The sequence below is a fragment of the Brachycentrus maculatus genome, unplaced genomic scaffold, assembly GCF_059751285.1.
Source record: "Brachycentrus maculatus isolate JH-2025_06_01 unplaced genomic scaffold, ASM5975128v1 h1tg000337l, whole genome shotgun sequence".
NCBI classification, from domain to species: Eukaryota; Metazoa; Arthropoda; class Insecta; order Trichoptera; family Brachycentridae; genus Brachycentrus; species Brachycentrus maculatus.
Window position 1 is genome coordinate 8,632 of NW_028281086.1, and position 24,971 is coordinate 33,602.

The 24,971-nt window shown below is 31.3% G+C and overlaps 1 protein-coding gene across 1 annotated transcript in view; it reads left to right on the forward strand.

The window, feature by feature from the left end:
- The first annotated feature begins 2,252 nt into the window (after positions 1-2,252).
- LOC148303952 (uncharacterized) overlaps positions 2,253-24,971 on the forward strand; it is a 225,301-nt gene continuing 202,582 nt past the window's right edge. The window contains exon 1 of the mRNA XM_088269087.1: positions 2,253-3,204. Coding sequence (XP_088125213.1) covers positions 2,285-3,204 — 920 coding nt within the window. The 5' untranslated portion in view covers positions 2,253-2,284. The remainder of the gene's footprint in view (positions 3,205-24,971) is intronic.

The following is a 24,971-nucleotide window of genomic DNA, read 5'->3' on the forward strand; positions in this document are numbered from 1 at the left end:
TTTCAATGAGCAAGAAGCGATAATGCGGGGTTTTAAAGCATGCCCTGGCCGCTTCTGAAGCAGCTCTTAACGATATACAGGGTGTTTAATATTGAATTGACTTGATTCACATACGAGTTATGGTTTTTGTTTGCCATTTTTTTACCATTTGTTACCGTTTGTGGTAAATTTTGAAGTTTTTTTAATCGGTTTAAATACAAAAAAAAAACATTTTGTGAGTGGGTCTGAATCCTTGTTCACAAATTTGGCTCTCTCCACATTTTTACATCTCATCATATGTAGATGAAGAAGTATATGGAAGTCTGCGTACATTAACAAAGGGCCTCTGCTAAACAAAGGCTTTTCCAAATTAACCATAGATGCTGCCATGAACTCAAACATGAAATAACATAAGATTTATGATACATCAATTTGGTTTGTAAAACGTCCAAATTGAAGTGAAAAATTTGTACTAGAATACTACTTAAAATGGTAGATTTTAAAATATTTTTTGATCACACTAAATCTTGGTGGCTCTTTGCGAACGCATCACCCATACACATACACGCCCACATTGCCTCAGTCCGTCATATCAAATGAAACAGTGGTCAGGTAACAACGCGAGTGAACATTCTTTCGTTCTGAAACAGAGCAAAATAGATCTGGCAAATTTTCTGAAGCGCCAGTGCAGAAAGGTGAAATGATTAACATGCGTGATCCTAAGCTTTACCAAAAGCTTTTGAAAACTTTCTGTTAGTTGGCTTGGTATACATACTTGGTTTTATATTCTTCATATCGTATTGCCTGGATCAACATACGACACGCTAGTACTAATAGCTCCCCGTTCTGACCAGCGTGCAGAATTATTGGCGCAGATACTATCAGATGGATTCGAGTTCTTGAAATAAAACTTTTATGGCATTGCTCTTAAACGCGAGATGATTATTTTAATCTGGATAATAATTCGCGGTCGAATCTAGAATGGGTACAATTAATCACCGTGTGTGGTCATCTAGCATTTATGTATAATTTGAAGCCTTCTCAATATGTTATATTTTGTTATAAAAGACTCCATGGGTGCTTATTTTTTAAAAGAATTCGTAACGCCTCATATTAAGCTTCGTTTTTATTATCAATAGGTAAAAAATAAAATGCTTATATAACTGTATTAAATTCCATAAGTATTCTGTTCTTCTTTGAAACTGAATATAATGTAACATGCAACATATATATGTATGTATATATATATATATATATATATATATATATATATATATATATATATATATATATATATATATATATATATATATATATAAATATATATATTTTTTTTTTGTACGTGTGTCTGTGTGTGTATGTATATTAAACATACAATAATACAGGTGTTGACATTCAATTATGTGAGTTCTATATATAATACATACATTCAAAGAAATCATTTGAGATTCAATAGTTTTTGTAAAATAAAATAACAACTATGTAGTTATTTGTCCACGTTTTATCTGTCGTAACCGAAATCATGATTTCGGTTACGACGAAACCCAGTTGCTGGTCAAATAAAATTCATGTAGAAAAAACACATAGTTATTATTTTATTCTATAAAATGCAGTTCCACCATGAAATTTCAGTGCAAAACTTAAATCCACTCAATAATTATTTTAAATATTGAATATACATATTTATTAACTGTTTATGAATAATCCAAACGTCGGAATTAATCGTCGCAACTAGAGAATTGTTTTTTATTTGTTCGTTATGATGTTTGTAAAGATATATTAGTTTAAAATGAGAAACAAAAAATATTACATGGAAGCGTTTGAATATTTTAACGGTGTTCCGTTTTACCAAGTAACTTAGTAAAAGATTAATGGTTTCGGTCAAACAGACAACATTCCATAATTCATGTTTGTAAGTCTTTATTTAATAATTATTCCCAAACGGAATCAAACAAATCTTGTAACTCTCTCAACATGCTACATTTTTTTGTCGACCTCTATTTCGAGAGATTTAATTAAATGTAAATTAGGATACCATAAACGAGCTTTAACATGATTTACCCGTCAGCGTCGCCATGAGCTTACTGTATATGTTATTAAAATGATAAGATGTAGTCGTCAAAAAAACCTTTCGTGCGTTTCTAGTTCATACTTCCAGTTTCTCAATATTATTTCATCTTCGTTCTAGCCATGGAAGAGACGATTACTTTAGAAATAAGTGCAGTGATTAACAGTGAGAAAACAGTTAAATCTATTCGTGTTTGAGCGGATTATCTTGTTCGAGTGTTGAAGACCATCCGTCAAAATGTCTACCACAGCTAATAGCCAAATAAAGACTGCCAGTTCCGCCAACATTCTCATGTGCAGACAATGGTGGAAAGTGTGCTGGATGTATGGAGACCAAGAAAAGTACTACAGACAATTGTATGGAAGAAAAGCGACAGGGAGAAACTTTGCTCCAACAAGCGGAAAGAAAAACGGCGTTCAAATCTCAGAACTCAATGACGATTTCCTTCTTGGGAACCCCAATGAGACGAACGTCGCTGATGTCACATCTAATGGAATCAAATACAAAAGAAAAACTGAGTCAAAGGTACCGAGTCCTGATCCTTACCCCTACCACGATCCTTACCTCTTGGGAGCGAATCCTGAAACCATGTACGGATTTCAAACAGGATCACCTCAAACACCTTCCCCAAGACCGACCAGTTATCCCTCTTACCCTTATACCCAATCGCACATTGATCAAAATAATATAAACACATGTGATGATCCGAATTACCCCTACAGCAGTTATAGAGATTTCAACAATTACCCTGTCCTTTCTAACAAAAGACCACCGTTGCCGCCTCCTATCATGGACATCAGCAGCGCACTGCTTCCTTCATCTCACAACGGTGGAAAATTTGAAAGAAGCACTACAACTGTTTGCAGAAACGGAAGTGCTTTTATAGTAACGGAAGAAGCCACAATCAATGCTGAAGGCGTCGTTAACGCCAATGTGCAGTACAGAAGAACTTCGGTCCAGAATTCTCCGCCAAAGTACGATGGCCGGCAGCTGATGTTTGGAGATAATGGCGAGAACTTCGTCGGATCTGGTGGAAGAGACAGGAAAGGAATCTGCAGCCTCCCAGGTGCTGTCGATTCCTTGGATTGTCTCACCACACAAGGCGTGACTACCACAATGATCACCGTCACTCAGTCAGCTGTGAAGGCGTGCAATGAGTAAGTACCATTTTATGTCATTTTTCCATATGGAAACTCATCAATGTCGGGTTGTGGTCCGGTGGTTAGTATCTCCGAATCTTGAGTCAATGTTTCTGAGTTCTAATCTAACCGACTCTACAACAACATGATATATTTTTTGATAACAGACCTCTCATATCTCTGACTTCGATATACGAAAATAATATGAAATTGAAATATAATATAAGTATGTAAAAAAAGAAACACAAATATTTGTTTTAAAATACGACAACATCCAAATTTCTGGTGAATACTATCTCCCTCTTGTACATATATTTTGTATCCAATTTAATAAGCATCTTTGAGCTTTGAAGTAGTATTTCACGAAAATGGCGCTATATATGTAACCCAAAAAACTTATTATTAGAATAACATTTTTGATGTAACATGTATATTTTTTTTAATTTTTACATAGTAATTACATAGTCTCACATTTTAACACATACATATGGTAGATTCTCATACAAATATAGACAAAAACATATATTTCTCGGTGAAAAAATAGCTATTTTCAACCTGATTTATTCTTACATATATTATTTTGATTAATGATTGTTCAAAAAATTTCTTACAATTTTTTTTTGTAAATTTACATGTCATTTTTGTTTTGATGTTTTGTCAGTTAGAAAACACGTGTTCGGAAAATGTAGGTTATCTCGATAAGCTATGTGTTTCGCAACAAGTTGAATTAATAATGCTGACGCGTTTCTTCTTATGTCATGTTGGATATCATTGTAGCTCCTATCTTAATTATTCATCAGCTATTAAACTCAATTTACCATTTTTTCATCTAAAAACATGTCTAACTGCTTTATGGCTAAGTACTGCATAGCAATTTAGACTTTTAAGAACATATTTGGTGAAACTTAGCGCATTAAGGCATTTTGTTCACAAGGACAATAAGAAGACTAGGATCATCCCCTGCCATCTGTAACTGTTTATCTGCATCAACAAGCAGCTTTCCAACGTAAAAAAAAAACCATAACATTTATGGTCTTAATGATAACAATCATGATAATGTAATATATGGTTACAACATTTTGAGTGTGTCCAAATACTTGTTCACAAAATCTGGATTATCTCCAATTACAGGAGTTATTTTCAAATTATTTTTTGACATCTCATCAAAGATGAAGAAGAATATGGAAGTCTGGGCATTTACGGGGCTGACGACCGTCATAGGCTGGTTTAAGTGATCACTTTACACACGTGTAACATTCACCAATTCTACCCATTATTGACAAATTGTATATATCTACAAATTCTTGGAAGTTCTATATATATGAACCAATTTAGAAACCTTGTTCTTGAATCTCTAGAACTTCACTATTGGTGAGATGTAAAAAATAATAATAATAAAAATAAAATAATATGCAATATATGGTAATATAAACGATTAAAACATCCTACTGACTCTTTGACTAATATCCAAGTGATTCCGAAATGTAACTACGGCTTATGCAACAGCACTTAACATCCTTCTACTGAGCAAAACTTTAAAAATTGTATATAGAGAGTTCAAATGTTAAAGCAGTGCCAGATGACATGATGAGAATAAATTTGAACATATTAAAAATAAAATAAAAAAGAGGTTAGAAAGCATAATATTAATGTGCACTTGACAATTTTTTTTATTTTTTTTTTTAAACAAAATTGTATTTTTTATTTAAAGAACAATTTTAATCTTTTTTTGCAGAGTTCCACCAAGCCACCGTGTGTGTCTTGTCGGTGGAGTTCTTTTTGCAAACATTTTTTTGTTTTTAACCATTTTAACCTGATATACACACAAAAAAGAGAAATATTAAGAATAAAACTATTTTACAATTTTTATAAAAATAACTCTTGATCTTAATACTTGACCCATTCCTTTATTTTGCCTTTGTTCGATATTTTTTTTACAATAATGATATATACTGCAAAACGAATATAACTTATGTAAGACAAATATTTTTTTAGCATATCTTCCCTCTTAGAAAACTAAATTACAACCTTGTTATCTGACGTTAACCTTGCGAAAATTTTAACTCTAAAAATACTGAAATTATTTTCTTCAGTTTATATTTCATTCAATTCAGTAATCCGTGAGAAACGTCAAAACAAACACCGTATAATTTATTTAAATAGATTAATTGCAGACAATCATACTGCACGTACAAACGTATACGTAGTTGTGTGAATTTCATACGTAAGCTAATTAAACTAACGGAGTAAGTAACAAGGCAAAAATACAAACAAATTAACAGTAGATTTTTAATTTATATCTACCTGATGCAGATAAAACGATAAACATGAACGATATAATTAAGTTACTCTGTACGAAGATAAATCAAGTTTTATTTGGTGATTATAACGTGTCTTATCCATCAACTTGACCCAGTTTATCTGCAGAAGCGTGGTGAACGATGTGCTAGAGCAGGGGTACGAAACCTCTTGGACCAAAAGAGCCAAACATGAGTACAAAAAACGGTTAGGAAATTTTTGTGAAGCCAATTTTTACAACATTTTGAGTGTTTTCAAATACTTGTTCCCAAATCTGGGTTACCTCTAATTACAAGTTTTTATTTTATTATTTTTTGACATCTCAACATAGATAAAGAAGAGTATAGAAGTCTGGGCATTTACGGGGCATTTTCATCTCACCATAGATGTCACTAATGAAATTCTAGTCATAGTAATAGATTTTCAATCAGAGAGCCTTCTACTGGCATATTGGAAAATGAAAGTGGTTTGAAACTATGTAGTGTGGTTTTTTTCTTTCCAATATTTGCATTTTTATCAAGAGAAAGGTTTTATGGGGACTCATATGTACTTAAACGGCACCATCTCTCCTTCCTCAACCGAACATAAAATGAATAAGCGCAACAACAAAAAATCTGCAAAAATGTTATTTTAAATTTAACAAAGTCACACAAATTGCTTAAAGAGCCACACGTGGCTCGCGAGCCACACTTTGCGGACGCCTATGCTAGCGTGTTAGTTGTGAAGAGTTCAATTCCCATCAAACATATATATATGTTTTTTCTAACCCATTCATGAAAGCTGTAATCGTTTAGAAACTTGATTTAAAATGTATTATGTTATCAAAATTAAATAACGTTTATTTATATTACATACCCAGAGAGATACTCAGGTCTTTGATTAATTTTTAAAGTACGAATTAAATGTTGTAATTATTACCATTATGTATTTAATACTATATTACTTTTTTAAGAATTTTAATGCGTTCATTTTTAGTGTACTGTAATTATATTTTTAATTTAATTTTTACTTTCTATATACCACTAATCTTTAAAATCTATTGTCTTACGCATGTCGATGCATTTTGCATCATTTTAAAACATTTTCAAGAATTTGAAAATTTTGTTAAAAATTCATAGATTTTACCATAAAATGACTGCCGAATCAATTTTTTCAAATTACTTTGATTTCTTAAATTTTTGTAATATTTTATACTATACACATATTTTCAATATCAACACAAGTGTGCAAAAGTTTTTTTTACGATCGAGATATAAGTCTTTTAAAATATTTTTCATGCAAATTTCGTGTTTTTGTATTTCTTTTCAAATGCTTTTTTCTCTGCCTCTCACGTATTTCTTGTTCTTTATTTTTAACGCGGCACTCGCAAACATTGAATTCATTTACCGACCGGCTGCGCGAGGGGCCAGACATGTATACACGCCCCATATTTTTTAAGAATAAATTTTGGTTTTGATTTTTTTTATATAAATTGATATGATATTATTACAATTTTTTACTCATTATCTTTCAAGGAATTAAAATTCTTTTCAAAACCATAACATTTTTTTTATTAAATATTAAAACGGTGTTCTAAGCAAAAAATCAATTACGTCTAATAAAAACATGGTTTAAAGAAAATTAAGTTGTGATTTATTGAATACTGGGCCCTTAAAATGATTCACGTCTATCACTTGTACTCGGCTGTCCAAACTCAAAACACAGTAAGGGACATTTTTTTAGTAATACTTTTTTTGCATTTTTGGACTAAGTAGATTCTACTTAGTCCAAAAAAACGTACAACAAAAAAAATATCCCTTACTGTGTTTTAAGTTTGGATAGCCGTATTGTGCTGAACGCGCATTTTTTTTCTTCTCAATTATAAACACTACTTTTGTATGTGCCTATATAGAACGCAGAGTAAGATAGGATGAACATTGCTACTTTGTATATATGCAATGCACGCCACTGCCTTTACGAGTACGAGTAAAATGCAGAGGTTTCAAAATTAATCGAAATGTCAAACCATCTGTCAAATGTCAATCAATTGTTTCGAACTATTTTCGTAAAAGCAATTACTGTGGATAGAGTTGTACAAATATGGTACCAAATCGTTAAACGTATTTTTTCAACTCTAAAATTTTGTTGCTATAAACCAATGAAGGAAATTTAAAATAAAATAAATAAGATAATTTTAAAAAAAATAGGAAATTTTAAAGCTTCAATTTTTGCAGATATTTTCATACATTTCAACAAAATACGTAGATAAATGGAAAATTGTAAAGGAAACCTATTTATTTTCGCTACCTACCACCAAAATGAATTTCAAAACAAAATACATAGGAAATACAAAAATATTTAAAAAAAAATCAAGTTTCAATCTTAGCAGATATTTAGACACATTTAAACAAATTACGTACCATCCACTTATTTATTTTTCTTCATACACATAATTACAAGTTCCAATTTACAATTATTCACCCTCACCGGGTTTACCCAGTGAATTTTTTTATAGATAATAGAAGCGGTTATTCAACTTTATTACATAATTATCAAAGTTCTTTTGACCAAAAGAGCTATTTGTTAGGATTTGTTTGATGTGTTTCTGTGATTTAGACCTTGTGCTTCTATATACTATTTTTAAATATATTTTTTCAACATATTGCATGCATAAGAGTAACAAGTAACACATATAAGACTCCCTTACAATATTTTGAGTGTGTGCACTATGTTTCAAATTTGAACTACATAAAGAAGTTCTAAGACTTTAAGTAGTGTGATTGTCAATCATGGGTAGAATTGCTGAATCTTACACGTGTGTAAAAAGATAACTTTAACCAGCCTATGACGGTCGTAAGCCCCGTAAATGCCCGGACTTCCATATTATTCTTCATATATGTTGAAATGTTAAAAATAGTATGTAATATAATATTCCTGATGAGGAATTTCCATTACTCATTTTAGGATTAAGATTTACAAGTTACCTGCAAAAATAACAAAATTTCAAAATAAAGTAAATAATATACGTAACAAAAAACCAAAGTAAAGAGTGCAATATAGTTTTAAAAAAATACATTACAATACATAGTCAGAACGAAAGTAAAATACATACAAGACTAAAAAACAAAACGTTTCCATATAGTGTGTAAATTGAGAAAAATATATTAAAAATTTATAACCTGTGGTATTTTTCTATACTCCTAACCGTTGTAAAGAGTTCAAAACGGTAAGATTGCAAAATCGTGTAAGGTTTATCTAAAATCTTTCAACTTTTCTTTGACTCCGCCACCGCCGTCATCCAACCGATCCATCAAGCAACTCGACTAGTGGTTTGCCAAGAATCATCACGATCTTCAGACGAGGAAGTCGGCTTTCTATAAAAAAAAACACACACACATGGCAATTTGTTACAATGCTCGTACAAGGACTATGCGTAGCGTGACTTTAATAAAACTGTAAATTCCTATAAGCTTATTTTTTTATATCACAGTGGAAATTGGTTCTAACGTAGGTTTGAGGGCTGTGTATTCCTGACTACTATACTGTAACTCTACTATATTTCTAGAAACACACCAATACAAAAAAAAATCGCTTCATTCTTTTATTCTTGTGAACTTAATATATAATATAAGTTTTTTTATTGATTTTTTTTTACAAAATACATATTTAAATAATACAAAATAGTTGGTAAATATGCAAAACATTTCAAATATATCGTTTCTACCTCTCTAATAGAGTAAATACTTGTGTTTAGAGAGGGAGTTCGTTTTACAATTATTCTTTTTTTATTAACAAAGTAAATGAAAACAAAGTAAATAAATCAATTAATAAATAAAATCCTTGGTATGGAGTCTAGGTAGGGGTGAGTTTTATATATTTTTAAAAATTAAGTTTTGAAGGTTTTTTAATTTTTTATAGATTTAAAGTTTTTTCGGAAGTTTATTAAAGTTTTTTTTTACCCACGTACGTATAATGATTTTGAAACGCAAACTTCATCTAATTTATAATTCTTTATTTTATTTTGCTTTATTATTCATTCCCTTTTCATAGGCTTTGTGGAATTATGTGGAATAACATTTAAAAGTAAAAATAAATCACTTGTTTATTTTTTAGGTTATTAATGAACACGCGACTAATTTTAAGAACATTTGTTTTTTTTAGTCGTCGATTAGATGTATCTGTAGTTCTTGATGGTTAACTAGTTTCCTAGTTTGATATAAATTCAAAAGTGGTCTTATACGAGTGTTTTATTTTGAAATTTAAAATTTTTCAATTAGGAGATAATTTAAACTACAAAGAATTGAAGTAAATTTTATGACGATTAATTTAATTTGGTTAGTAAGCTTACCCTAGAATAATGCTTATAATATTAACAAAGAGTATTGTATAATTAAATTAAGTATAATTTAATACTATATAAGTATTATAAAGACATTTTATTTTTCATCCTCCTTATTTCTTCTCCGGCGGATTCCTTTGAGAATTTCCAAACCCGTCTCCTCATATGCCAAAGGATTTTAAGGATATATCCACATCTCCAACTGTTTGACACTTCGTGACAGTTCCTTGTTCAGTGTCTATGCTTCATACCATAGGAAAAAACTGAAAATAAAACATGCTTAAAAACGTATTATTTGATATTATCATAAAAGGATTTTTTATTAATATCTAGGAAAATGGAATATGCGTAGAAACGTATCTTTATACTAGGTGATCAGATTCATCGTAATCAAATAAGAATATAAACTAACGTCCTTCTGTCTCGATATCTTATTACATTGATAAGTATAAGATTTAAAGATTTACTTAGAGACGCCTTAAAACATGATACACTTTTTTTATTATTCTTATTATTATGCTTATTATGTTCAGTCAATAGTTGACCAAATTCTTTTAAAAAACTTTTCACAATCTCACTAATATACTATATTAAAATGTACATTTATGTAAATTCTGGTTTATTTTCTCATTTTATTAATAGTGTGTTAAAATTACCAAAAGATCTCTTCAAAATCGAAAAAGATTTATGCGTTTATAAATAATATTGACGCAATATACGGTAGATATGAAATATCATATAACCACATTTTTTTACGATTTGAATAGACTTTATGAAAATAAAATTAACAATGTGGTTTTCGTCTAAACTTCATCCAAAAGCTATCACTAAAGTTACTCTTTCTTATAGCGAGTGTTTTTTCCTAGAATTTCACTCATGAATTACATGAAATCATAGTAACTGTAAACATAAAGAGTAAATCCACTCACGAGTAGGCAAAAGCGATGAAACTTAAAAAGTTGAAGCCTGAGTAGGGTCATGATAAGCGGTGTTGCATAAGCCGTAGCTAGATTTCAGAGTCACTTGGACGTTAGAGAATTTAAAAAAAAAACTCTTTCTTATCACTCTTTCTATATCAGGAAATAATCATCTATTTTTATTGTAATGTACACGTATCTTGGCTTTATTTAATAGAATGCCATAGTAACGCCTTTACGTCTATCTGAATTATTACGAACCCCGAGAATGCGGCTCTTCGCTAATACGCCCGCCCGGACGCGCGACCTGTCCGTAATAGGAGACCATTGACAATCAGCAGTCATGGATTCGTTACAACTAACTAGTTTCTCTAGCACTTTTAACTGTAATAACAATTTTACTTATACGTTAAGTTGATCGCAGAGAAATACTGGTTTATAACACGTAATTCACACAATTAATAATAATAAAAACTTGACATAAAATCATCATTAAACAGTATAACATTTCAATAATGTGTAATATGTACGTATAAGTTATTTATTTTTCTTCACTTTAAACTTCACGTTTTGTAAATTGATAAACGGTTGCAGTAATTGCTCTACGTCTTATCCACACACATATGGTACATAGGACACCGCGACTATCAACTTGATTATGTCCAATTCTTAAATATTCTTCAGTTCTTCAAACCGTTATCCGCACCCCAATAGTGCATAGGGCACTGCACCATATAAACGCGGTGTTATATTGATCGTTAATACATGAAGGAAAGGTGATCGATCAGCCCTCTGCTTTTGGTACCAGTATAGGGTAATGTTGAATGAAAATTAGAGTAAAAAAATACATTAATTAATTGATTCGGCAGTCAGTTTGTGGTAAAATCAATATTTTTTTAATTCATGTTTTACTTAGTATACGGTGTTTGAAAATGATGCGGAATGCATCGAAACACGTGTCACACTAGATTTTAAGAAATATTGGTATTTATTAAGTAAAACATAAATTACAAATAAAAAAAAGAATGGAAGGATACGGAAGGGGCCTATATCCAGCAGTAAAAGACAGAAGGCTTAAGAAGAAAGTACTATAAGCTTACATTTAAGCGTTTCACATTTTCGTCTGATACAAGCCAACGTCCGTAGTTTGAGTATCGTATGTCAAGGCATTAACTAACAATTATTAAAAGTCCGCTCCACTTTCAACCTCTCTATAGAGAGAAGTATGAAACATCACGAATATTCAAATTTACCTGTATTTTCCTTCCACGATTCCGAGTTGTTCAATTTCTAGTAAACTCTAACTAACAGATAAACGGCGAATAAATTACACGGTTTTTACTACTAGTTCGTGGTTAAACGACCAATGAATTGCTGTGTGGCGTTTACACGGTATAATGTTATGATTTAAATGGCGCTCTCATGAATTGTTACTGCTTTGAGGACAGCCGGCGAATTTGTCGTCCGCTAAATGCGTTGGCGTTTATTTAATTTATTGCTCAGATTATTTTATATTAAATGACATTTTATTCGAGATATTTTTTGCTTCACCACATTTTCATTCAATATTTTTCTGTCATCCGGATGGTAGAAAATAGAAATCACGTCGCGACTGGAATTTATGTTCATTTTTAAAATAATTATAAAAAAAAACTTTTTCAACAAAAACATTATTTTCAAAATTCTTAATCCTCAACTAAGAAACTAGTTTTTACAAAATGTGATTCTTCAAGTATTAAAAAATACAAAAAAAAACAAGTTTGTTCTTAAAAAACAAGCGATCAAATTTCCATTACATCAATTTGATGCAGTGTCCTATGCACCATTGCGGTTAGGATCATCAGTAGTTATTCTAAAATATTCCAAAATGAATTCAGAATACTTAAATGTAACACCAAGCACCTACTCGCGACTATCTCCAAAAGACGCGCCGAATGGATCGGCCACGTGCTAAGACAAGAGGGTTTCCTGCACAAAATAATAGAGGGGACGATCGAGGGAATAAACGCCAGAGGACGCCCACGCTGCAATTACCTAAGCGACTTATGTAAAGACATGGGCTGCAAGACGTATGAGGAGCCGAAGAGGACTTCCAAAAATAGGCGAGAATGGCGAAAGAGATGTCATCTGTTGCTACAGACCAATCCGCAGGATTGAGACCAGAGAGAGAGAACACCAAGCAATTCCAAAAAAATATAAATATTTTTTGACCAAACACTTCAACCAAATATCTTCTAAGAACTTTAGAAATAAGGACATTGAGGTACATAACTGGAAACAAGCTAAGAGACCGAATAAGTCATGGAAATTCAGAAAATGTGTATTACGGAGGATATAGTCAGATGGGGAAGACAGCGAAGACGATTGCTGGAATATCCGTGTCAATATTATGCAAGAAATAAGACAAGCCTGAAATGCTCTTCAAGAGAGCTCAGACGGAGATGATCACCTGGAAGACCTCCAAAGTGATTTCGTGACAGTTGGCAGTCCACTTCACAAATGATGGATAATGGAACAGACAGATCCGAGGATCTATGATAAGGAAGAAGAAGACATTTTAAAAGCCTTTTTACGGATATCAAATTATGCTTACCTCCTAGCTTAAGCAGGAGATGAAAGATTTTGTTGTCAGAACAGAGAAGTGTGGTATTGTGTGTGGTATTGAATGAAAACCTATGTTCAAATGAAATAAACTTAATAAATACGTCGCAAATCCCTCAACTAATGGCTTAACAACCGGTTATATTTTACGAATGTTTCGAAAACCCTACATGCGGAAGGATCTAAGACTATTGCATGTATATAGGTTTTCAGAATCAGTATTATATGGATGTTGGGTATAATGGTGAGCGTTACATAAGTGTATAAAGTGATAGCTTAAGCCAGCCAATAGCCAGGTCGTAAGCCCTGGGATGCTCAGACTTCCATCTCTCTCTATAAAAAAGGGAAATATGATACATTTTTCGTATAAAGTTGAGACACCTTTATAACAGACTTATGTTAGAAGTAGTAGTAGTCCGTCTCCGTAGTGTAATGCGCCTAAACGCCTTTCCTTCATGTGTTGACGATCAAGATAACACTGCGTTTATATTATGCAGTTCCCTATGCACCATTGGGTGCGGATAAGAATAAGAAGTAGTTGTTACATACGTTAGGTTATATCCCTTGTCACGTAATTTCATTCACGTCGAAATGAAATAGCAAACTGATCGTGAATTAATAAATATAACAGGATTGTGAAACAATTAATATTTGCTATGGCCACCGCGTGTTGTCTATTCGCCTCTTCCTGCCTCGGCGAGGGGTCACGATTCGTCCACAACACGTCCTTAATCCAGTGTTGCTATTTCAAACATCTCGCGGCGTGAACGAAAACCTACCCATTACATTGTTTGCACTTAGCTACTTATTCGTGCCAACATCGGGCTTTCAAATTAAAAATTGTAAAACTTAAATACCAAAGTTCACGACAGGGAATGCAGTGTTATTGTGTATATCAAAAGCATTGATAACTTTGTGGTAATATAACACTCTCCTTATCATCCATTGTTCACTTTTTGTAATACCACATTTAAAAATGGTATTACATAAAGTGAACAATGTATGACAAAGAGAGTGTTTCAGTATTACTTATTGATTTGGCGTTTAATTTGTTGAAATTTGTTTTAGTATTTAAAATATTTTCTTGAATGTTTTTCGCAGATACTTTGTGGCACATTTTATAAACTTCATAAAATAAAACAATCTTGTTTTAACCACTTTTTATTGGCACAGTTTTTCCAACCGGTTTCGATAAGAACCTTGTCATCATCAGGGTTTATGTACTAATTCTAAAACATTGAAACACTCATAGTTAGGTTATAGTTAATTACCTTTCCCTTACGATACCAAAAACTTCCACGCACTCCGTACATATGTACTCCGTAGAGTTTTTGGCATCGTAAGGAATTTGATGATGACAAGGTTCTTATCGAAACCGGTTGGAAAAAGTGTACCAATAAAAAGTGGTTAAAACAAAGTTGTTTTATTTTATAAAGTTTTAAATATTTAACTCAAACACTGATGTGAGTCTGATAAATTGTTTATTTTATTTTCAAAACCCAAATTCTTTTGACGATTGTTTCACCTGTTTAAGCATTCACAATGCAGTGCCAATATTAGTTTGAGAATGCCATAACAAGCCAAAAAATTGTCACAAGAAATTATGTTTTTAAGTTTTTTTATAAAATACACAATTAAATAGACTCAAATCAGTGCTACTATTTTCTACACTATTTTCTTCGATCCATCTATCATAGAAACTTCAATTTACCCATTTTTTATTCATTATACTCTTGTATAATATATGTATTTACTAAATGGCGCTATATAAGTTATCCAAATTTATTATTATTATTATTATTATAACAAAATTCCATCTATCTTTCTACCATAAAACCCTCAATTCACCCATTTTTTTTATTCATTAAATTCTTGTAAAATATGTGCAATTACTGACGAATAATCAAAACTACAGAAACATTTATATGTGAGTAAAAAATATTTATTTTAAAAGTAAAACGGAAGCAACAAATTCTCATTCATTAAGAGAAAACATTACAATGATTAAAGAAAACACTTCGTTTTTTACCACTTGAGTTTTATTATAGACTACATGTTTCAGAAGTTAAACTTCCATCATTCCATTTTTCCTTTGTTTTCAAATTCCGTCCCTTGACAAACCCCTTCCCCTTACTTTCCCCTCTCCTTATTTATAGAACAATTTTATATTTTATATTTTAGTTATTATACAGACCTGAATGACGGAAGTTTAACTTCTGAAACATGTAGTCTACAATAAAACTCAAGTGGTAAAAAACGAAGTGTTTTCTTTAATCATTGTAACATGTCTTACCACAAAGTTAATGCCGAAACAATATATAAAATAAGAGAAAACATTAATTTGATGAACAAGAATATCTCACGTTAATATTTTGGAGTAATTCGAGGATGAAATATACTTTAAAAAGTCGATTAAAAATTAATGACTTATATACTAATTAAGAAATGAAAGTGAGATTAGCGAACGTTCTAATCGTCTTCAGCTTTAGAATCTTCAGAAAAGATTTAGTTATATATTTTCAATTAGATTTAACTCCAGATTAGAAATTAATATCACCGAGAAGAGTCTAATTGAATTTTCCAGATTCACTTGTTCGTATTATGTAAAAGTTGGAGAGTGCGAACAAACTAATTCCCACTGTTAGGCCTGCCACACACGTGCGATTAACCGCAGCAAAAAGTTACATCGTGATATGCGCGTATCATGTTGATCGTTATTTGCAATTATGCCAATAACAGTTAAAAACGCTTGACACGCGTTATTCATCAGTGATTGATTTGTCAATAATCATTGCAATATTTAGTAAATGTATTAAATGTGTGACATATATAGGGATTAAAATAATATTTTGTTCATATTATATTTGTCAAAACTCGAAAAAAGTAAATAAAGCAATTTAAAATTAAAATGTAACTTTGTTTTAAAATCCCTTAAAAATTTTAGTGATTTTAAAACAACGTTACGTTTTAATTATAAAATGGAAAATAACAAAGTTAGTGCTTCAAATGTAAATTATAAAAGCAATTTAATTAAGCCACCTGTCAAATTAACGTTTTTTTAATGAATGAGGAGTGGAAGTAAAGGAAGTGTAAAAATACATAATTAGGTTTTTTATTTCTACTTTTTGTCTTTGGCATTTTTTTAAACACAGTGTTCAGTGTCATGTAATTTTCGAGAAAAATTGTGACTTAAAAAATATAAGGGTTAAATACATGGGAATGAAGAATTGTTTAATTTCCTTTGTATGGACTTTTCATTACAGGTGAACAGTAATATATGTCAGGAACCAGTCAATAGTAATTCTAAAGCACGTAACTATGAAAAAAAGGCTTTCTCAACATAGATGTAAAAGAATATTGAAATATGGACCCATCATTGGCTAGTGATCACTTTGACTTTGACATCCACACTACTCATTTTTTTGGAAGTCATGAGTGAGTTCTAGGCAGCAACTATGGTTGATTTGAGTAAGCTTTACGCTCTAAATTTTCAGGTAAAAAAATGAGAACAGGGATTTTTAGCCATCTGTTGACGAGATGAGATGTCAAAAAATAATATTAAAAATTACTTTTATAATTGGAGATAATCCAGATTTGTAAACAAGTACTTGGGACACTTAAAATTTAGTATTTTAGTTGTTAAAGATTTTTTAAAGAAAATTTGGAAATACTAAAAATGTATAACCTTACACGATATTTTTTTAAAATAAAACTTTCCTCTTTCAATAATATAAAAATTTAATATTTTTTTTTAATGTGATTTATTTCAACAACAAAAAAATTACATATTTACAAACGCCATGCGAAAAAAATCATATCGAACATCCAAATAATTAGATTAACTCAATCTTAACATTTATATTATATTTCAACCCCCCTCCCTCCCACTGGTAAAAAGATGCTTTCTTCCGTAATTAATTTATCAGCTAAACAAGTTTCGATATAATAAATTCACTTAAGAAATATAAAACGATGCCGTTGGCGCACTGACATAACGCTTGATTTGTAGCCATCGGTTGGCAGCTTTTATTTCTTTTTCCCAATCTGTATCATGGATATGGGAGTTGTTAATTTATTGCGAATTTTCAAACAGTTTTTTTTTATTACACGCATAATTTTGATCTTTGATCTTACCAAAAAAAATCTCGGAGGATACTAATATTGCTTACAATGATTAAGGAAACACTTATAACAAGAAAATATATATTTTTTAAAATATCCAAACGAATATCTTTATATCAGTAAGCAATATTTTATTTATTGTTTCGGCATTTATTTTGTGGTAAGATGTGTAAGAATGATTAAGGAAACACTTGTTTTTATATCACTTGAGTTTTATTAAAGACTACTAGTAAAATTTTGTATTTCATATTTTAGTTATTATTCTGACCTGACGATGGAAGTCTAGCTTCTGAAACTAGTAGTCTTTAATTCAACTCAAGTGGTATAAAAACAAGTGTTTCCTCAATCATTCTAACACGTCTTACCACAAAGTTAGTGCTTCAAATATAAATAATATGTATGTAACATAAGTTTCTGTAATAGAAGGTATTAATAAAACATTATTTATAAAACGATAAGTCGGAACGTATATGTGAAATTACTACCCGAGACCTGTCTTAGCGTACATATTTATATGTGTGATGCTGTGAAATTACATACGTAGTGCATGATATTCTGATTAAAATATTTTAAATGATTAATGGCTGATAAATCGACGCACTCGAGAGTGGCCTACTTGATGTGCAGAACGATTCAATAAATGTTTGTTAAAATATGTCGAACATCAGTTTACACGGTGTGTAAAAAATATGGCAAAAGAAGGATGAAAGCAGACTGAATGCAGTCGGAATGCGATCCCTCGGACGAATGTGTGGCAAAGCGATGTTTGATAGATGTTCGAATGATGAAATAAGGAAAGAATGTAAGGCTGAGATAAGCATTATCGATAAAATTAAGAAAGGTGTGTTGAGATGGTTTGGACATGTGGAGCGTATGAGTGAAGAAAGAACGGTTAAACAAATTTATGAGGTGAATGTAGTTGGAAAAAGAAGCAGAGGACGACCGAGGAAAACTTGGCACAATCAGGTATCTCAAATACTTGAAAGCGGCCGGGTCAGGAATCGTAATAATCGTCGGGTATGTATGAGGAGATGCATGAATGTGGAAGAGGCAAAGAATGTTTGCAAAGACAGAGTGGTGTGGCGTTCGATTCTCTCTGCCTACCCCTGCGGGGAAGCGGCGTGATGGTTAGTTAGTTAGTTTTAGTTAGTTATAAAAAAAATTGGTTTTATAAAGCTAGCTAGTTTATGACATCTGAAATAAGGTCGTAAGCCCTGTAAATATGCAAACTTCCATATTCTTCTTCATGTATGGTGGGTAGAAATTAAGCATAAGTGTACCATGGGAACAAGAATTTGAGTAAACTCGAAAATATTATGAATAAAAATAATATAATTAATTGATAATTAATGTCCGCCTCCGTAGTGTAATGGTCAGCACGTTCGGCTACCGTTCTGGAGGTCCCGGGTTCGATTTCCAAGGGGGGTGAGAAGATTGGCATAAAGTGAAGTATATTTTAACTAATTCTTTTGTATAAAGGATATTACGTATTATATTTTTTTTATCAGCCATTTTTTTATTATTTCATATTACGGCTCTTTAGGCATGGCCTTTGTTGAGCCAAAATACTTACATATTAATACATTTTTTTTTTAATATTGTTTTTTTTTTTAATTATTAGATTACATACTTTACATACAATACGGCTGTCCAAATTTAAAACACAGTAAGGGACATTTTTTTGTAGTAGGTTTTTTTGCATTTATGGACTAAGTAGACTTCCAAAAATGCAAAAAAAACCTAATGCAAAAAAAATGTCCCTTACTGTGTTTTAAATTTGGACAGCCGAATATATACGAAAAAAATTTAAAGTATAAAGGTTTTTTAATAAAATAATAACACCTGGACTTAATTAATTCACATTCTACCTTGTTCCTTCTAACGAGAAGCAACCATCGACAGACATTGTTCTCAAAGACATGATCATTACTGGAATTCTTAATCTTAAAGATGATGTGTTTGTTTTACTTTTTTTTCTTTTTTTTTTTAAATTTCATATATTTTATATTATTTCGTAAGCTAGAGTATCCCTTAGAGATAAAATAAAGACCTTTAAAAAATGAAATAACTTTGTTACAACCACTTTTTATTAATACAATTTAACCTACCGGTTTCAACAAGAACCTTGTCATAGTCAGGGTTTATATTAATTCAAAAACATTGAAAACATTCAAATACTCTCACCAAAAAACTTCCAAACATTCCACTTTTTTGGTGAGAGTATTTTTATGTTTTTTTTTATGTTTTTGAAACAATATAAACCCTGATGATGACAAGGTTTTTATTGAAACCGGTAGGTTAAATTTTATTAATAAAAAAGTGGTTATAACAAAGTTATTTCATTTTATAAAGGTTATAAAATGTGCGACAAAGTATCTGTGGAAATCATTCAAGAAATAAAATAAAGATTTCACGCGTTTGTGGAAACCTGAGTGTAACTGATATCAATAGTAAGGTAGAGGAAAGGCAATTGAGATGGTTACAATGTATATGATAGAAGGACCTACAACCTGAGGACGAGGAGATCTGACCCTAACAAAGACAATAATTTGAATAGACTAAGGAAGAATTTATCAATTATATTAGTAATTGACTTTCTAAACACCGTGTAGATAATAGTACAAAAACGCTTTAAACAACTTATCATCCGGACGGTAGGTAGTTCAAAGTAAAAGTTGCCGGACACGAACCGCGGACCCTCGCTATTCTAATTTGCTGTAAGTGTGTCATGATTTGTGATGAACCGTACCGCTATTTTTCAATTACATTTACAATTGGCTAAATGAAAACAACTATCACCCATTGAATGACTCACAAACAACAAATATAAGACCTTAGGCCATAAAAATTCAATAAACAAAAATCTTTCTTATCACATCTTTAACAATGCAACACAAAGGAAGAAGAATACGGAAGTCTGGGTATTTTCTGGGCTGGCGAATTGTCATAGGCTAGTTAAGTGATATACTTTATACACGTGCAACTATCACATATAGAATGGCTCATAGAACAACAAATCTTAGACCTTGGGCAGTAAACATTCAATAAACGAAAATCTTCATCTTTACATTTTTGACATTTCAACAAGGAGAATAATATGGAAATCTGGGTATATACAGGGTTTATGATCTGTCATAGGCTGGTTAAGTGATCACTTTATAAAATGTGTGTGATTTTATTTATCAAATGATTGACAACCACATTATAATTGATTCCCTTGATTTGATTCCTTAGGGGGGATCCAATTATATATAAGCGATTTTTTTACTCTAATATTTATTATGGCTACCATACTGGAGGTTCCCAGGTTCGATTCCCAGCGAAGGGGTTAAATTCACTATAATATTTATTCAATATTACCCTGGACCTGAAGCGGAGGGCTAATCACCTTTTTTTCGTGTGTAAATAATCAAGATTACACTGCGTTTATATTATCCATTGCCCTATGCACCATCTGATGCGAATGAGGGTTGTCAAGAAGTTGAAGTCAATAAGAAGAAAAATATTTTTCTAATATTACCCTGGACTGGTAACCTTAGCGCAGGATTGATTACCTTGCCTTTATATACGTAAAGATCACGATAACATCACATCAACACAATGCACTACCCTGTGCAATCTGTCGTGAGCAAATGGACAAAAAGAACATCATTATTAACTTATATCAATTTCTTTAAGGATTTTTTAAGTTGCTGCAAAAAAGATTACTAGAAAATACTTATAGTATTTCTTGAATGTTTTCGCAGATATTTTGTGGCATATTTTATAAACTTTATATGACAAGAACCTTGTCATCATCAGGGTTTATGTACAAAATTCTAAGGCATTGAAATACTCATAGTTAATTACTCTTCCCTTACCAAAAACTTCCAGCACTCAGTACACCATATGAAAATACGATTTAATTTTTTTTTTAAATGTGATTTTAAAAACATGACGATGACAAGGTTCTTGTCGAAACCGGTTGAATAAAATGTACCAATAAAAAGTGGTTAAAACAAAGTTTTTTTATTTTATCAAAGTTTTTTTTATCTGAGATATGTAGATTAATTAATTTATTTCGGAGCAAAAAACGGGTTATTGTAATCGGGTTGTTCGAAAAAACATTTCAAAGAAAGTTAATTTATGAAAATATGAGTGAGTCGAGTGTTAAAGGGAATCTAATTATGCCGTGAGGTAGATGCAGATCAAATCTTAATTGAATTTGTTATTTGCGGCTTTGGCTCTCGTACATATTCACTTCTTAATACTTCGGCTGACTTAGACGATGAACTCTCAGATACAAATTAATTTAATTACTATACAGCCCTTGACCAAATGTATTCCACCAGTAAATCGATGTATATATATATATATATATATATATATATATATATATATATATATATATATATATATATATATATATATATATATATATTTACGACTAGTTTCGAAAACGACAGATGTTTTAGATAAAACAACAATTAATAATCTACTGTTTCAAAATACGTCACCATTATTATCAACGTTTCCTTTTACAAAAAATCTTGTTCCTTAACCCCCCTCCCTATATTTATTAACCTATATATACACCAAAATATATTTTTGTTCGTTAGTTTTAATTTGTACCAGAAGATGAAAACATTTGTCGTTTACGAAACTAGTCGTAAATAAAAATAAAACTCATTAAAGTGGTATATTCAAGTGTTTAATTTTAATAAAGTACACACACATATATATATATATATATATACAATTCGTCAAAATGATCAAATATGGTACTGTAATAAATTATATCTTAACTGCTCTAAGGCGTGATTTCACCCTACAATCGTTGTATGTCTCACTCATATCTGCAACTCAAGTGATTCAACGATTTCAATACTTTAAATCTCGTGCAAACCAAAGAATGATTTCTAAATTTTCTTTTAAAACATTCATAGCTTTTAGGTTTGACATGGTTTTCCTATACTAGCACACTTCAGAGCAGCAATGTCGGTGTGGGCCTTTTTAATGTCTTTCTTTGGCTGGGCCGACACAGTTTCACATTAAATTAGTACGAAATAAATTTAGAAACTGACATTTTATTAATGTCACACACCTACAGGATACTGTTGGATATAAGTAATAACAGCTTACCGTTTCGGTGTGGGTAGCAGCCGATAAACACTGCCTTGTTAGTTTTATTTCACGATTTAAAACAGAGGCCTTGATAATTTTAACGGGGCTATAAAATTAGCAATGGAAATGATAATTATTGAGTCGTCATATATCATTAATTTTACTAAAAAATATATAAAGAATCTCACACTCATATGTTGAATTTATTTAAAAAAAAACGTTATACTAGCATCGTGCGAAAAGAAAACATTTTTAATAGTTTTTACTTTTTATTTACTAGTATCATTTTTGTGATGATTTAAATACAAAAATAAAACACTTGTTTAAGACCACTTTTTGAGTTTAAGATTGTAAACACGACTAGTTTCGCAAACATTTGTTGTTCTCAAATCTAGCCCTGTTCACAATAATAAACTCAGAAAGTGGTCTTAAACAAATTTTATTTTCGTATTTGTTAAAGTATGTAATTCACACTTCTGCTAATATTCTCAAAGGAACAGGAACAACGTCTCGATGGTTTTGATCCCCGTACAATCCAGTATATTTCAGAGCCAGGAGACCTGCCTACTGCCCAAACCTCTTAGACCTTATTTTACCTTTTGTGATTAGTTATACTTCTCTCCTCTAAATACACTTCTCTCCTCAGAGTCATAGCTGTTGCAATTCGACATGTATTTTTGTCATTTATTTTTGTTTTCATGTATTTGTGTGCGATTTTATTCGTCTTCACCGCACAAAATCTGTTTGAGACCCAATATTTTCCTGAGAATACGAAAGCGTTGTGATTGTTCAAGGAGAATAAGATACAAATACAAAGGTATTATCTCCGTGTATAATTCTCTTTAGAATACGCTTACTCTCATTTTCAGCGATGTAAATGTATCGGTCAAGAAGGCATAAACCGTTACGCTTGCACATTAAGTTCACATTCCAGGCAAGGAAATTATTTTTAATGTACTTATTATGTATGATAATAGACATATACGGAAATTGTCGTAATAGTAGAAGATAAAATCATGTAACTAATAGATAATTTTCCTGTTTTAAGTTTATACAAAGAACACAACTTTAATGATATAATTTATAATATAACCCGCATTCAAAGATAAGTATGAAAAGGTATTGGTTTATTCGTATAAATATAATTTAAGTATATATGATGAGCAAAATTTGTATCAGTGTAAATAATTCCCTAATCTGTAATATGTGTGTACACAAATGATTACCAATGCTTTGTCCATGTAATGATCTAAAAGTACACAGTACACATATCAATATTTAAATATGAAAATCAAACACTTGTTCGAGACCACTTTAGGGTATGTTAACACGATTAGTTTTGAGAACAGACTTTTTTTTGGGTAAGCAAATTTTGTATTCAAAGATGGTCATTACTAATTAATCGTTGAATTACTTATATTTCGGATTTTTATAAACACAATAAAATTCAAATTGCCTTTTTTCACCAAGTAACATTAATAATTCTACTCATTTAAGATTTGTACTGACTTTTATTAGTGGAACTGCATTTTTATAGTAAAATAAAAACTATGTACTTTAAATAATAATATCTTATTATATATAATTCTCCACATATATTTTATTTGACCAGTGCTTGGGATTTGTTGTTACCAATATCTTCAGATTGGTGTAAGACTTCATTTTATATACACCACAAGGCAGGAGTTGAAGTATATATGTATGTAGTTTATTTTCCACTTTTATTCAAAGCAAGACTAGGCTTAAGATCTATTATTTGGCCGGCTGAAGTATGTATATACTTTATACATTTGTGTTAAGGACACCATTTTACCTATTCTTCTCCGTCTTATTCCTCATTGCTGAGGGTTGTGACCCTTGCAGAAGCAATGACTCTTCTTCAGTTATCCCTTGACTGCGCTGCATGTAGCGCTCCAACCACCGAGGTGCCTGCTGCTACCTTAACTTGATCGGTCCATCGTGTGGGGATCTTCCTCTCCCTTTCGTTCCCTCTAGGCTACCGATCACAACTAGTCGTTCTAGGCTATCCTCGTTGCCACGCGCAACGTGGCCAAAGAACTATACCTATATTGGACATCTAATTATAGTGTTTATTTCATTATGTGGTTCAAACTAAAACTGATACAACGTATTACTCAGATTTCGAAAGTACTTTTTACTCATATTTTCTTATCCAAACTTCAGTGTTGACATTTATATTTGAAAATAACAGCAGAAACATTTATTTGGTTCGAACTATTTCACAGCTTAAATCCAGTATTTGTGATAGACTGAAAATATTGTTTCTTGAATGTTTTTCGCAGATACTATGTGGCACATTTTATAAACTTTGAAAAAAAATTTAAATAAAAACAACTTGGTTTTAACCTCTTTTTATTGGTACAATTTTTCCAACCGGTTTCGACAAGAACCTTGTCAGCGTTGGA